The following is a 17,047-nucleotide window of genomic DNA, read 5'->3' on the forward strand; positions in this document are numbered from 1 at the left end:
AGATGGCTGCTGTGCAGGCCATATTGGACTTCAGGTTGGTGATATTTTTAGTTAGGACATCATACAAAGTCTTTTAAGTGAAAACCCAATGTTGATGACCATCCGTATAGGAGGAGTAGCAATAAAAAATTTGAATATGGTAACTGATAGCCATATTGGATCCAGATCTGTACGATTTTCATCTTGGACTAAACAGACAGATGGGCAAGATAACAGGATATGACCAGCAGACCTTAAATAATTCCAATTCATTCTGAATTTCACTCTTACAGTAAAACTAAAAAAATGTCTAAAGCATAAATGAGGGGTTATGAAATAAATACAAAACTACATTTATGTTTTGTTCTAAGTTGGGAAAGAACTCATCTGATTTGGCTTACAAATGTCTTGGTCTGACAAACGCAACATATCGCTATTCTCTCTGTAATCTCATAACAAAGCAAATCTGTAATTTTCTGCATGGATTACACAACTTTATAACATCCTGAATCTAAAAAAAAAAGGCGTGAAAGAAAGCAATCAATTTCGTTTTTACTATTTGGCAAGGACCCAAAGTCAATTCCTAGTAGCAGGCCTGTCTGAAAAAACATTAGGTGAACATTAATTAACTGGCAGTGTCTTGTACACTAATCCTAAATGGATCATGTTATAAATATAATTGGCCTTCTTAAAAAGTGGATAGCTCTTGCTGTCATAAATGCCATGGAGAGTTATTTCCTGAAACTAAATTAGGACAGAAAATCTATCATGATATCACATATCCCTAACTAATATGGCATTACTGTACATCAGGGATTACGTTATTTGTGTGTGTTACCTATCTGTCCCTAAGGAATCAAGTATTCAGATAACTAAACGTCTACAACTTTCTTGCCTCCCTCCCCAGTTATTCAGAATAGTCTCTTGAATATGCCATGCTGCATATCAAAAGAGGCAACTAATGAAGGCCGGGCATTGTAGTAGCTCAGCTGCTAGAGTGCCAGACTCACAACTGAATAGGCTTATGTTCAAATCCCACAATCAGCCTTAGGTAGGACACTTTACTTCAACTGCAATATATCACCAAATAACCTATTTGTGATGGTGTGCTATAAAACCAAACTTCCTTGAATGACTGATTGTCCCATTTGTTTTGCTGATGAAGTTCCAGATAAATAAAAATTTCAGTGACATTTTTAGTTAGCAAAAAAGATTGTTTCAGATTAAACAAGGAGAGCTAAATTGATTCAGATTATTCAAGGAGAGCCAAATATAGTGCAATTGTAATAAAAAATTCCGACCTGGGGACAATGCCTCACAAAACTACAGGAAAACGATTCTTTTATGAGAAGGCAATAATAGATAACTGTGTGAGACTGACTGACATGTGCTATTTTCAGACTTGGCTAAACCCTACTATATTTATCAGCTGAAATTTTCATACAATTCTTTACTGAAATTCTGTTATATTAGGAAAAAATGCAAAAAATATGGAGAAATGCTACTATATTCAGATGAAGACCAGGACAGAGAGCTCCCTAATTATCCTTAAAGAACAATCAAAACATTGCTTGCCCATTTCCATCAAGTCAATAAATAACCATATAAATTTAATGGGTTTTATGATTTGCCTCTAGCTGAGTGCACCACACACTGTAACAGAAAAGGCTGACAATGTTCTGATTGTGACTCTCAGCTTCCGCTTCTGCACTGTGTCATGGGAATGAATATAGTTCTAAAAGATGGCAAATTACATCATGACTGCGTCATTCAATTGGTTGATTTCCTACATGCTTCAATGGGACATCCAAGGTATATGCAACTTTGCCGAAACCCGACTTAAAATATAGCTACATAGCTCAGTATACTATTCTCAATGGTAAAATAACCCTTCAACTTTCTCTAAATCTGATGCTACGAAACTCTTTTGATATTCCAAATAACCATGAACTAGTGGGTTTTAATGGCCAGCCATTCTGATCTTGTAGTAAATTATTAATAGTATCACTGATTTCCCGCATCAAATACCTGCTAAAACTGTTTATAATGTTGATGCAGTACAGCTAAATTTGACTACTAAGTTTCATGTGTCTTGCTTTATTGTTATAACATGAGTTCAACATCACACACACACACTACTGTATATCAGAATATCGTGTACCATATATACTAACTTATAAGCCAAATCGACTGCTCCGGTGGCCTCAAAGGTTAGAGCATCCACCTCAGATGTGGGAGGTCATGGATTCGAACCTATACCAAGTTATACTTATAAAAATGGTACTAGCAGCTGCCTCGCTCAGCGCTTAACATTAAGAGGTTAGTGTTTTGGACTGCTCAACCAGGTGTCAGGATAATGTGACTCAGGGTGGGACATCATGCTACATGTCTGCGGGATGACACCCCAGTGCTACTACTGCTAGACATCACTATAAACTGAAATACTGCACACATGATAGCGATATGACTGAAAAATTGTTAAAGCTACTTTAAAAATGTAAATCACACACAAAAGTCCAACTACAAATAACAAAAATCCTGAACATCAATCTGCAGATCAGGGTCTATGTTGTTTGTTGTACTGATTCTAACAAATTGTAAAGACCCAGATCTGCCAGTACATTATGTGATGGCAGATGTGGGTCTGTGCAGTTTGCTGTTGGATTCAACTTATGAGCGAATACATATGGTACTTCTTTTAAATCATGGATACAGTTAAATGCTTTCTAAATGAAGCAATTCATTGAATGGGTTATAATTCATTCATTCTAGGAGAAAAAAATAATTTTAAAGATGCAAAATATATAATCATTGCTTTGCTGACAGTCCGAAAGTGTACAAGTTCAGCATGAAAAAAATTCATGCACCCAATACTGAAAACCTGTAAGAGCCCAAGACTAGAGGACCAGAAATGGAGTTTCCTGAAAGCAATATGCTGCTGACTTTCACTATCAACTTGACCTCTGACATTTTTTAAGTGATGAGATTAGAAAAAGGACATCTAGCCAGTTTCAGGCAACAAAAAGTGAAAAGATCTCAAGTACTACTGAAGAAGAATCCACTCTGCAGACAAGATCTCTCACTTACTCTCTCAGATAGCTGAACACCAGTCTCTCAACAGCTGCAGCTGCTAAGCTATATCTATTCTGGTACAGTATATGCTCACTTAGAAGACTAAAAATGCTAAATGTAATCCATACTAGTGCAAAATGTCCAAAAATAAGACACTCAAAAAACATACAAGAAATATGAGCGTACATTTGGTGCCTTTCTGAACCAATTCTTAAACTACAAGTGCATGTTAACAACAAAGAATACTGTTAAGATTTTATAATTTTATTAAGTTTATTTTAAAATTATTTATAAACTTTGGCATATCACATGGTTTTAAAAACCACAATGTGTACAAAATTAAAGCAGATATGCATACTCATCGATAATAATGATGTATTCAGAAAATAAATCTGTCTGTATTGTATGGTAAATATAGGAACACAAATTAATGGAGATACACATAGATTAATACACGTATATTCACACAAATCACTGTCTTGAGAAATATTAATCCAAGACAAAGCTCATTTGTCTTCACTGGACTGGCTTACTGCACTTGAAAATATTTCCAGAAAGAACTGCTACACTGTAGATCTGAAGATTCCAGGGCAGGAAGCAGTTCAGTAACTAAACAGGACTTCCCTGATGTGCAATTAGCTGCACAACTGGGAAAACAGTTAAGTAATTCAGAGAGCCTGTACAGTGAAGGACAGGACACAAAACTATCCCAAACAAAAGAACAACAGCAACTAGAAATTATAAATGAGATATAATTAAGATATAGGGAAACAAAATATTTAAAAAATTACTTTGATGGGGAAAAAGTTTCTAAATTACCAAACTAAAATAGGTATTTTGACATACCTTACTGCAGTGGGAATACCAGATCTTAAAGCCTTATTGTGATGCTGAAATGTAATTCTAAAAGAGCAAAATAATACATTACTTTTAGGTTTTCAGAGACAAATGAGGATGGGACTGGGGAGATATTAGTATTGGTCTGTTAGGTTTTCTTAAAAGTCATTAAACTCCCATAAGGATCTATGTTTAGACCAATCCTATGTAGACCACTGAGGGATTCTCTAAGGCATTACAGCAGGCTTCCACTCTAACATGTCTGCTACTCAGGGTCTCATTAGCCAGTTATCAGTGGACAGAAGAGGAAGCAATTAACAAACTATATACATTCCCTATAGGATCACATCCTTCATAAGGCAAGTTTACATAGTCTGTGTCTTTTGCAGGTGCACTTTCTTTTCATTATTTTTAAGCACTCCATTTGGTATCAATACAAAAATAAACCTCAACAAAAGGTAACTATTCCAAAAGAACAGTCAGTCAAATATTAGGCTGTGAGAAGGTATAAATAAGGATCTTTGAAACGAGATGTAATGAAAAAGGTGAAGTATTGTACCAGAGAATTGTGTTATATATGTCTTTGACTGTACATACTGTACCAGAATCATGACTTGTTTGAAATGTTTTGGTCAAAATGACATCTAGGCACCATTAAGATGGAATCTTCCTCATGATCCGTAGAAAGTCCCTTCATGTCAGGGAAAGACAACTTAAACAGTCTTCGAGCAATTGCTGCATTTAGAAGTAAAATAAAGTAATTGCTCAATAAGGACAAATGGCAAAGGCCATATTCAAAACAAATAATGGCCAATCTGATTAAAATCAGATTTCCAATTTATTATGTGAAGATCTGACAGCAACAGCTTAGGCTTCATGTTGAAGTTTCTGGTGATCTATGTTATTGACATAATTGCTAATTTTATTAGCCAATCAGAATAAGTCTTACATCTTTGTGTGTGGGAGACTGGGTAGTATCACTAAAGAGCATAAATGTGTGCTGAATGAGTTTATCCACTTTCAGATTTCTGAAAGCTGCTCTGCCATTGGCCAATTCAAAGGTCACCAGAACATGACTCCTATGTGGCCACTGTCCGAACTTCACAATGGAGATTGTTATATTGTTTTGTTGATGACATTTTTGTTTAAGTGAACTCATGAAAAATTAGGAAATCTCTACAAAGGCAGTCAAAGGTGATAAATGACCATAGCAGATTGTCTCTCTTGGTTTGTGATGATAGATATGCTGCAGATCAATTCAAGCAAGAAGATAAGGACACTGTTACCTACTTGTTTTCAAGCATGAACAGTTTCACAAAAGTTTATCAGAAATGGAGTTAAAAGAAAGTCACATCATACATGTAATACAATTTACTGAAGTGAACAAAAATGGCCAAGTGACCACATTTTGCTAGATCTGAATGTTCACATAAAATCTGATTGTAAACACTAGTTGTAAAGAAATTGATCAAATTGCCAGTTTGATGATATTGTTTGTTGTAGCAGCATTTATTATTGTTGTAAGGGTAATTTTATTGTTGATATAAAATGGAAATATCACCATTGCAAAAGTAACACATACTTTAGCACTGCAACAACAAATTTTAACGTTACAAACATAATATTTACAGTTTTAACAATAAAATAAACCAATGCACCACAAATAATACCAGTACAACATTACACTATATGAATATCGTTGCAATGGTACATGTAGGTGAATTTGTTGCCACAGTTTATGGACACCATTGCAACAAATATAAATACCTCTGCAATAACACCAGTGTTAAAAATGCTATTGAAACAGCAAAGTTCCAAGTTGCATCAGCAAAATGTGCCTTGTGTTTTACTGCATTTGATGGAAATGTACTTTGGTTAGGAATTTGACAAATGAGAGGGTTTTCCTTTGATAAATTTATTCTATATTATTCTTCTAAACACCAACTGACTGCACTAGGTTAACCATAGCTTATCAATGAATCTAGAGAATTTGAAGAATACACCACTACAATAGTAAATTACCACTGCACACCAATATTTGGATGTCAATGCAATAGTACCGTATATACTTGATTATAAGATGAGAACAACTGCAAACTGTCTCAAGGTCTGTGCAGTTTGTTATAAGTAATCACTAGAACAAAACAGATACCATGGTCTGCAAGCGTGTTATGTTAAGGCAAATCAGCATCTTTATTGTTTACAACATGACTTGACTTATAAGTGTGTACATATGGTAAATGAATACGTTTGCAACAGTATATGGCCACCTCTGCAACAAACATAAATACCTTTGAAAGGAAAATTGGGTTTTAATAATACAGTTGCAACAGCAAATTCTCAAGTTGCAACAGTAAAAATTACATTTGCATCAGCAACTTGAATTCCATAGCAATGACATGTCATTTAGATATCAGTGCAATGGTACCCTCATGTACACCAATGATGCCTATACACTAAAAGAATAAAAAAAATACCACCACTATGGTGTAATGCTGTTCACGGAAATCATAAGGTGACTCATGTTTATTCATACTATATTCAAGCTTTGTCATTACACATGAAATATACAAAACTGCATATCAAATTATATAAAATCATGTTATATATATACATAACTGTTTCTCAATAGCCAAGAACAAAAATTAAGAAGAAACAATACAAATCAAATTTAATAGGAACCATTACTATTCCCATGTTATATGAGGAGTAGTGGAATAATAAGGGCTTTACAGTGAGGTTACTATTCCCATGTTATGAGGGGTAGTGGTATACTAAGGGCTTTACAGTGAGGTTACTATTCCCATATTATACATGGGGAATGGTATACTAAGGGTTTTACAGTGAGGTTACTATTCCCATGTTATATGAGGGGTAGTGGAATACTAAGGGCTCTACAGTGAGATTACTATTCCCATGTTAAATATGGGATAGTGGAATATTAGGGGTTTACAGTGAGGTTAATATTCCAATGTAATATATGGGATAGTGATATAAATTAGGGCTTTACAGTGAGGTTACTATTCCAATGTTATATGAGGGGGACACTAGTGGAATACTATGGGCTTTACAGTGAGGTTACTATTCCTATGTTATATGAGGGGGACACTAGTGGAATACTATGGGCTTTACAGTGAGGCTACTGTTCCTATCTCATATGATGGGTAGTGGAATACTATGGGCATTACAGTGGGGTTACTATTCCATCTTCTATAAGGGGTAATGGTATACTGATGGCTTTAAAGTAAAGTTACTCATCCCATGTTATATGAGGGCAAGTGGTATACTGCGGGGTTTTATAGTAATGGAATATTTGACCTAGAGTTCCTCAGTTTTTCTTGCTCAATATTTTTCACAATAAAATAATACATGTGGAATTATGGCAAATATGAGTTTGAAATTTTCATACAATTGTACAAAAACCCAACTTTTTTCTTCATATTTTATGTAAAACTGAGGACAAAAACATAAATATAGTAACATTTTACACAACAGCAAACAATTATAGCATGTCACATATGATCAGAAGAAAAAGGATTTTTTGTGTCCTTATGTAAAACTGTAGAATGTTTACACCATTACACATGCAAACTCTCTCCTTATGGCAGATGGAATTAGTAACTGTTGCACATGGAGACACAAATTACTCATCCCTGTTGCAGAAAATGCAAGTCAATTTTTTTAAATTGATTTTCCTTCCTTCCTCTGTAGCTTTCCATACACTGCTAACAGCAGCTTCATCTGCCTGTAAGGGCGTATATATGGGATTGTAAGCACCCATAGCATGGTATAATTACATAATACATTGTATTATGCAATACATGCACATAAATTTATGTCATTCTTGATTCTTGTGAAATGATCCAAGCTCCAAGTAAGATTTTACAAATGAAAGTCAAGTGTCATATTTCCTCAAAATTGAAGATCCATGTATAAACAAAATGTTAAAATGTTACTGTAGCCTACCATATATACTCACTTATAAATCAAGTCCAACTGCAAACAACATAGATCATGATCTGCCATATCATACTGCACCTACAGATCAGGGTCTATGTTGTTTGTTCTACTGATAACTCCTTACAAAAGGCAGATCCGAGTCTGTGCAGTCTGCAATTGGACTTGTCTTATAAGTGAGTAAAGACTGAAGTTTTGACATAAAGAGACCACCAGAAAATGAAGGTCCTGGAAGCAGTAGCTAGATCTATGCAAGTTCTGATGATGTCAACACATGTTCCCTTGACTCAACTTTAGGGAAAGTCCTAGAATCTCAGAAATGTATACAAAATTTGCTTAGGAATCCCATTTTCAGTATGTTATATCTTTTCTTTGTTAGCTCAGATAAAAATGGGTCTTGATATCCAGGTAAGAAAAGCCATTATTAAAGATCCTAAAATTTTTTGTTTAACCAGGAAGTTTGAATTATCATGGACTAAAGGATGCTAACAACAAAACAATTTCTTACATAAAAAAAACAAACAAAGAAAATGAAGACAGCAAAGCTCCAATGCACACATTTATTGGGATACACTTGTTCTGTATTTGTCAGTACAATATTTGTCATAACTTTAAGGTATGCAAACCAGTATGTCATCACAGCATGACACCACACTGCCAAGATTACTATTATATCTCACTATGCTTATGATTTTCTTATTAATATATCTCACTGTGCTTATGATTATGTTACTATTATATCTCACTAAGCAATTGATTAGGTTATTACATCTCACCATGCTTATGATTAGGTTATTACATCTCACCATGCTTATGATTAGGCTACTATTATATCTCACTATGCTTATGATTAGGCTACTATTATATCTCACTATGCTTATGATTAGGCTACTATTATATCTCACTATGCTTATGATTAGGCTACTATTATATCTCACCATGCTTATGATTAGGTTACTAGTATAACTTACCATGCTAATGATTAGGTTACTATATCATAAATTCTTAAAGGTCACAATTAAACATTTGTATCATGCTGTTGATATGTTTTCATTTTAATGCAATATTTCCAGTGGTATAAAGCAAAGACTGAAGACTATTTACAAGCTTTTACCTCATAAAGCTATCTTTTTTAGCCCCAACAATTTTTAAGATGTGCAAGATTTTTGAATTTATACTAAGCTGTATGAGCCAATGAGAGTATGAGCATCTATTCTGAACTGAACATTCTGAAAAGAAATTCCTTACTCCATGTTGTAAAAGAACGGGATCATGTTTCTAAATATAAAACCGATTTTATGACTTAAAAAAGGTATTACATTCAAACATGATTGATTCAAGTGCTTTCTTTTCATTTTTTGGCATGTTTTAGAGAACAGCACGAGTTTCTCAGTGACATGTTCTAAAACAGACCCTGTGCAAGTGCTTGTTACACCAAGTACCCAGTCAAAGATGTGGCAGAATACGGATTAATTTAGTTTAAATACATCTTTTGTCTACTGTGGTATGTATGTGTTACCTTTCTGATGGAGACAATACTTTACACCATAATCAAGGTTCTAGCAATAATGCAGTGGTATGTCTAATTGTGCAAGGTGTTTCTAAAAGTAAAGGTGACTCATAATATACATCACCATGCATTCACAATCCATCAGAATTTTTTGCTCCATTCAAACTGACAATGGTTTTTTTATTCCTGTTTTTCACAATAAAACATGTGCCTAGCTGTTAAATAGTATCTATTGATAGAATTCTACACTCTATTGAAACAGCATTATCAATGCAATTAGTTCCCGGACCATTAGATGTATTATGCAAAATATTACCTACCATATGTACTCATTTATAAATCGAGTCCAACTACAAACAAAAGCATAATGATACTGCAGATCAGGGTCTATGTTGTTTGTTCTACTGACTACTCCAAACAAATTGCACAGACCCAGATCTATCGCCACATTATGCAACGGCAGATCTAGGTCAGTGCAGTTCACAGTTGGACTCACAGGCAACTGTATAATGTACTATATGTTTATGTAAGAGAGCATTCGAAAAGGGGAACTAAAATAGCCAGAATACCACAGGTTATTCTAATATTAGAAACAAATGTAACTTTAGTGGCTTCAATCATGAATCCCCATACTTTAATGCCTATTCCCTGTTCCAAACCCATTCGTATTCTTCTCATCCCCATTCAACAAGTCCAAGGTGATATAATCAAAATCTGTTATATATAATATTTTAGTTTTGATAATATTTGAAACAGTTGCGTTTGTCCTTGACTCGCTTTTCCAAGCATCCATTATTAGCCAAAAATAACACCCATCCGCCATATCTTTGATAGGTGTTGGGTCAGAAAGGACCATAACGGAAAAGGCATGGGTTAAAAAGGATCGCTTTTATAAGACGTTCACATGAAATGAATAAATAGTCTTAGCTAATGAAAATATTTATCCATCATCAATTTTTAACTACTTTATTACCATGACAAAGTTGGCATCCACAAGCCAGATGTGGGTTACTCTAACTCATATTCAGTCTTTATAAGTTATAATAAAGGAATCACTGATTCAGTTTACTTTGAATGTTTTCTTTTATGAGTAGTAATCTGCCTTTTTTGAACTTTCTCACATTCTGAAACTTGTTTTATTTCTTCTTTGTTCATTTTACATCAAAAACATAGTAGTGTGCAGCAATTAATTAAATGATCACTCAGATGTGACATGTTCAACAATGATATATTACTGCACAGAATTCATAGATATTTCACAATAAAAAGTAAGGACTTGATATTTAGGGACTGTTTATTTTTATGAGCATACAAGATAACAGTATGCAGTAATACATACAGATGTGGACCTTTCAAGAACTATTCCATTTTGATCATGGGCTTTTTTCATAGAGGTCCATTTTATACCTGAACCTCTTTGGTACCTACTTGGCACAGAGATATAATATGTATACAAATCTGGGCTTAAAAGACGTGTAATAGTCTGAAAGACAGATGTATGGATGGTATTGCAATACCCCACACACAAACACTTTATACTTATTAAAGTATGTGAAAATAAAATACTGATGCAGGTCAAAGTAATACATTCATATATTTATGTACTACGCTTGCTTGCTGAACTGTAAAAAATATAGAGTTACCAAAGTTTTAATTTCCACCTCAATCATCTGGCTACAGTATGACTTCAAATTTGCACTGCTTATTGGTATCCAAATAATATTATTACCAGTAACAATAAAAATGTTAAATCAATATGTCAATACACAATTTGTTTTCATTCTCTAAAACCTCATCAGAAATCAATTAAGTCCAAAAACATTCACTTTTTTTTTAATTGACCCTATAAACATGTAATTGTAACGATGAAGACGCTCGCCCACAATGTAATTAGCCACTACTGGTATAATTTAATGCATCACCAATACAGTGTGAGGACATCTCTGCATCTCCAGCACTTTATTCTTAAGACTTTTTTCAAAATGGGTCTTTTTACAAAAATAAATATATGAATTAATATTTTATTTTAAATCTGCCTAAAAGGGCATATCCATATAAAGAACACCCAGTCCAGTATAAACGACATGTAATTAACCCTGTTCTTAAATGTATATACAGTAAAAGCTTTACATGTACTTGTATGTAAAGTATGTATGACCATAAAGGACAATACAGTTGGTCTGTAAGTGTTCTAACTCCTTATAGTCTATAGGATTCACTATATTTGGTTTTGAGTTCCAAATAACATTCATGAATGTCTATGAGTGCCAACTTTTTCTCCCTCAAAATTCATAATGACTTTGGTAGTTTGTACAGCATCTGTAAATATTTTACCTTGCTTAGGGTAAATTCCCCAGCCTCTAATATACAGTCTCACATTTTACATCCTGATAAACCAAAAGAATCATAATAGGAAAAACTAAGCCTACTTCCATAGCAAGCCATGGCAAAACCACATCCTTTTTAATTACATTTCATCCTTCCCACCCCAACCAAACCCTCACTCAAACCAAAGGTCAGTGGTCACAACCCAAAATTTGTTATACAAGCATATACAAGGTTTTAAAATGTCATAGTAATCACAATAATTTTAGACTTGACTTTTGACCCCTTCCCAGGAAACACACATGAGAGACCCACAAATTATACCCTCCTGCTAATGGTTAACTTATATAAACTAAGTAACAAATCTGCTGAATTTCCACCCAGTGCTTTTAGAGCACATGGTAACAGACAAGCAGAGAATCCCATCATCCCCTCACTAATGCATGGGGGGTAACAACAGTTCAGTTTCAAGGCTCAGTAATACTCAGTTGTTATATGCCTCTAAATCTGTAGATCTATATCAAAGTTTGCATAATTATAAATGTTATTAACTTAGGGAACTCTGGTTTACTCTTGTATGGAAAAGAGACAAGGCATAGTTTGATTAAGATGCATTTCTTGCCCAAAGGTGCCAAAATAATCATGGATGATCTATTCAAATGACAGATGCATCTACATGGCAAATACTGTGCACACTTGTACGCCCATCATTTTTCCTTGCTTTGAAATTTGCCTTCAGCTAACTTGTGGTGTCCACTTATTTAGATCTGCATTTAACTCTGAGACTGATAGTTTACGTGTAGCTGGATTGGTTAAACTGCCATATGCCAGCATCTTCACATGTAACAGCAATAAAGGATTTAAGACTACCAGCTGCAATCACAGCTCTAAAGAGGAATACACACAACTGGCATTTTATTCCCCATTTCGAAATAATTGTTGTTTCTATTTCATTCAATGCTTGTGTTATGGGCCAATCTAAATAACTTTTGGAAAAATATTTACATGGTAATAAAGTATAGCAGTATAGGCACTATGGCCAGTGGAATGACCCAGTCGAAAACATTTGACTAAGGCAAACAAAAACACGTGAGTTTCCAGGCAGCCGACTGTCCCTGTTTTTCACTAGAAATAACATTTTTTAATTCTCAAAAATTAATTTGTCATCTAACTGAACCAGTTTAGCACAGTTCTTGAAGCGTTAAGTACACTATATATACTAATTATTATAATATTGATAAAACTACCTACCTACCGTAATTTTCAAAGCAGTGTAAACCAGGAAACAGATGTGGGAGGGGGCGCCTGTGTCAAAATATGCTAGGTAAAGTTGATGCACACCTCAGCAGTTAGTTGTTGTTGTTGTTGTGGGGTTTAACACCATTTTTAAGCACACGATAGGCTATACATGGCAGCCAGTATTAATGGTGGAGGAAGAACCCAGGAAAACCCCAGGAAGAACCACCAACCCATGAGAAGCTACTGGCAAGCTTTCTCACATACCCACATTAGCTGAATGCTAGACTCAAACCCACGCAGACAGAGGTGAGATGGCAGTGATCCGCAACAGAGAGCGCTTTAGACCACTCGGCCACTCGGGGCCCCCCTCAGCAGTTAGTAATGACCACAACATAATAACGGACACAAGAGTAAAGCTATCAAATTTAATTCTATAAAACCTGAGGAAATAAAACTAACATATTTACATTAAGCCTAACCATATTTCACATCATGAATATCTCATTTTGATTTGAACTATAGAGTGAATAGTTGTTTTCAGTGGATGATACCACATAAAGACTCGACTCTAATAAAATAATTTAAAATGCTGATTATTAACAGACACAGAAATCATGCAAAATATTGGCCCATAAAACACTTATCTGGACGCTTGACAAAATATCAAGGGACCACATACTAATATATGGCTGAGTAGTCATTCAACCATGCAAAGCAGACGGCAAGTGCAGTATATGCATATGATAATAGGAACTGAGAAGAAGAGAAAAAAAAAGAAAAACACTGTTCAAATATCAAGCAAATCCATCTAATGCAACACAAGGGTGCGTCGGGATACACATATCATATTTTTCAGTGCGTATATGAATACAAGACAAAATATCTGGATAAAAGAGAGTTCAAGTTGGCCTTATCAACGACAACTGAATACTTTTGCTGTATTCCAATGAATTATACTTAGTTCTGAGGGACGCAACCAAGGAAGGCGATGACAATGATGAATGTGTAATCATTGTCAGTAAAGTCAATGGGGTCAAGAGCAACGCATCTTTACATTATCTTGAAGCATTCTACTGTTGAGAGAGAGAGAGAGAGAGAGAGAGAGAGAGAGAGAGAGCACAGAGGAAGGTAACTTAATATAAAATCTCACCTTCCTATATCATCGCCTATTTCATAGTAGTTCTCTATGGGCTCTTGTTTTATTTCCATTTCTCTGGGGAAGAGTCACATTATGAATAGTAATCCTCCGAGACTTTCGTGTACAAATGATGCATTAAAAAACAGAGGCCAATTAGACACACATCACGGAAGTGGTCATAAAACTGCAATCTCGTTAGAAGGAAATTGGTTATTTCACTACTCACTTCGCGTTGTATATCCGTCAATTTTGAATTCGGATTACTTCCACGTTAAGCGTACGTACAGAATGTATCCAAACGAACGGAAATCCAAGCGCGTTTTCCCCATAGAGACGACAGTCGACGCGTGCCGGGTGTAGAAGATTACAATACCTTCACCAGTTAACTCCCTTATCTAGTATTTGGGCGTTAGCGAGAAAAGACTTCCAAGAGAAAACCAAAAGTGTGTGTGTGATTTGGATTTTTAACGTAGCTTTGACAATTTTTCATTCATATTGCTACCATGTCTGTAGTGTAACATTTTATAGTGATGTCTAGCACTGGGACATCATGCCGCAGACATGTAGCATTTTGTCACACCCAGTCACATTATCCTGACACCAGGCCGACCAGTCCTAACACTAACCTCATTATGCTGAGCGCCAAGCGAGGCAGCTGTTAGTGCCATTTTTGTAACTCTTTGTTATGACTCAGCTGGGTATCGAACCCACGATCTCCCACATCCGAGGCGGACGCTCTAACCACTAGGCCACCGGAGCGGTACCAACCAAAAATGTAGGAAAAATAAAGGGAGAAATATATATATATATATATATATATATATATATATATATATATATATATATATATATATATATATATATATATATATATATATATATATAAATGTTGCTTGGGTATATCACTTTTTTCTTCTCACCCGTCCCACTGAATGTAGCTTGTGTTCTATTTTCGTCTGCTTTATCATATATATATATATATATATATATATATATATATATATATATATATATATATATATATATATATATATATATATATATATATATATATATGGTGTATGTGTGTCCGCATGTGCGCACCTTATGTCACTGAATCCACGAAAAACGGCCCTAGTGATGGAATAAATTGTCTTACATTAAATTCAAATGAAAGTTGTAGTATTTATTGACATTTTAAATAAAATGTATTCTTAGTTATATTTTCTATATGTATATGAATAACAGTTGCACGTAACGCAATATCTGACTTTCGCATTGGGCAACTACAGAACCTCACCTTTAAAAAAGCAACGTTACATTGATTACATAAAACTTCTGTTAGACTATTTTGCGATGTAATACCATCTTAGACTGTCATGCACGACCTATAAATTAACCGTGTGGATTGTATGTTTTTTTTTTTGTTTTTTTTTTTTGGGGGGGGTATTTGATGTTTCAGTGTAATTTTTGGCGCTGAATAGCTCTAACATCCAATGCTATTTTTTCTGTTGGTCGATTTACAATTTTACCATTACTAATGAGAACTGTGTATGGACTTCATATTAATACTTTCAAAGTGAAATAATGCCCTCTGTACAATTATTCTAATCGGATTTCGCTCAAAACATAATCAATGACTTGGAATTAAGCTGTGACATTCAAGAAGATAAGTTCCATAATACAATTTTCAAATACAAATGATCGGTTTGGTGGAATTTTAGCATAGTTGTCCACGCAAGAAAGCTAAAATCGCCAATGCAATATGAATTTTCCTCAAAGGACTCGAAGAGAAATAAACATTATAACTAATATATACAAAAGAAAAAAATCCGTAATATATAAACAACCATAAGAAGACAAGGAGCACGTTTGTTTCTTTAAAAGATTTTGTTTTTTATTTGTAGGTAATTTTTCGTATTTGAAGGCTGAATATATATATATTTATCAGAAAATATCACGAAGTTTCATTTTCATCAACTTTAAAATGATTAATTTTTTGTCTGAACACACCCATTTTCATGGAATTGTGCGATGTTCTTACGTTTAATGATAATTTACCAACCTTTGTTATAAAGAAAAATTCTGACCGTCCTAATTCATTCACAAAATAGTGCTATGTTATATATTAAGGATTGCCTAACGAAAGAGGTCAGTAGTGAAAGGGGCCACCCTACGGACAATGGGAATTAGCATTACAGGGACCCCTGGGCCACTCTACGGACAATGGAAATTTAACATGGCGAAAAATCGTGGGCCACTCTACGGACAAGGGGAATTTAACATGGCAATAAATCGTGGGCCACTCTACGGACAAGGGGAATTTAACATGGGATTTTTTCTTTAAATTTTAAAAATTTTTTTTAAAAAAGGGGTAGGCAATGGAAAGGCTATCTCTTTTCGAGAAATATGGCTGGCCCTGAAAAGGGCCTTTGGTTTATGTTAATATGCCCTTAGCATAAAGGGCATTTGCGACATCTTCTTTTCCTCAAACTTCGTCTTACAGCAGGGCCATACATCAGAGTCCTCTTGAGGCAACCTTGTCTCTCTATATAGACTCTTCTTATCCACAGGCTGCTGTTGGTCCTGTGGACAACGGTCCACTTGGATCGGACATACATGAGCATGTCCGTCCTGAACATCATTGTTGACACAAGGGTTGAAGATTCAACGTCGGTCCACATGTTGAGGCTCCGAGAATAGGTGAATCAATGCAGTGAACTGCGCTTATTTATAGGGACAGAAAGGATTGAAACGGATTGAGTTCATTCACCAATCCGAACACGCGTTACAGAATTCAGTCAGCCCACATCCAATCCGAAGAGAGCAGTCTGTGACGTCACGTAGTCAATATAGATTCGCTAGCGCTTGTGTGCAGTCAATCTATGCGACAGTGATTCAACATGACGGAAACTCAGAAAACGATCCAGTGGGGTGCACCAGCAGGGGAGACCGCCCAAGGGAACCCGGACTTACTTTCAGAACAGGTGAATTGAGATTTTGTGGATTTT

At 35.0% G+C, this 17,047-nt stretch overlaps 1 protein-coding gene across 1 annotated transcript in view; it reads right to left on the bottom strand.

The window, feature by feature from the left end:
• LOC149800923 (death-associated protein kinase 1-like) overlaps positions 1–14,304 on the bottom strand; it is a 275,082-nt gene extending 260,778 nt beyond the window's left edge. Inside the window, exon 1 of the mRNA XM_089954984.1 lies at positions 14,070–14,304. Within this exon, the coding sequence (XP_089811110.1) occupies positions 14,070–14,128 (59 nt within the window). The 5' untranslated portion in view covers positions 14,129–14,304. The remainder of the gene's footprint in view (positions 1–14,069) is intronic.
• Positions 14,305–17,047: the final 2,743 nt, after the last annotated feature.

The sequence above is a fragment of the Sinohyriopsis cumingii genome, chromosome 4 (assembly GCF_028554795.1).
Source record: "Sinohyriopsis cumingii isolate HCF-2022 chromosome 4, ASM2855479v2, whole genome shotgun sequence".
NCBI classification, from domain to species: domain Eukaryota; kingdom Metazoa; phylum Mollusca; class Bivalvia; order Unionida; family Unionidae; genus Sinohyriopsis; species Sinohyriopsis cumingii.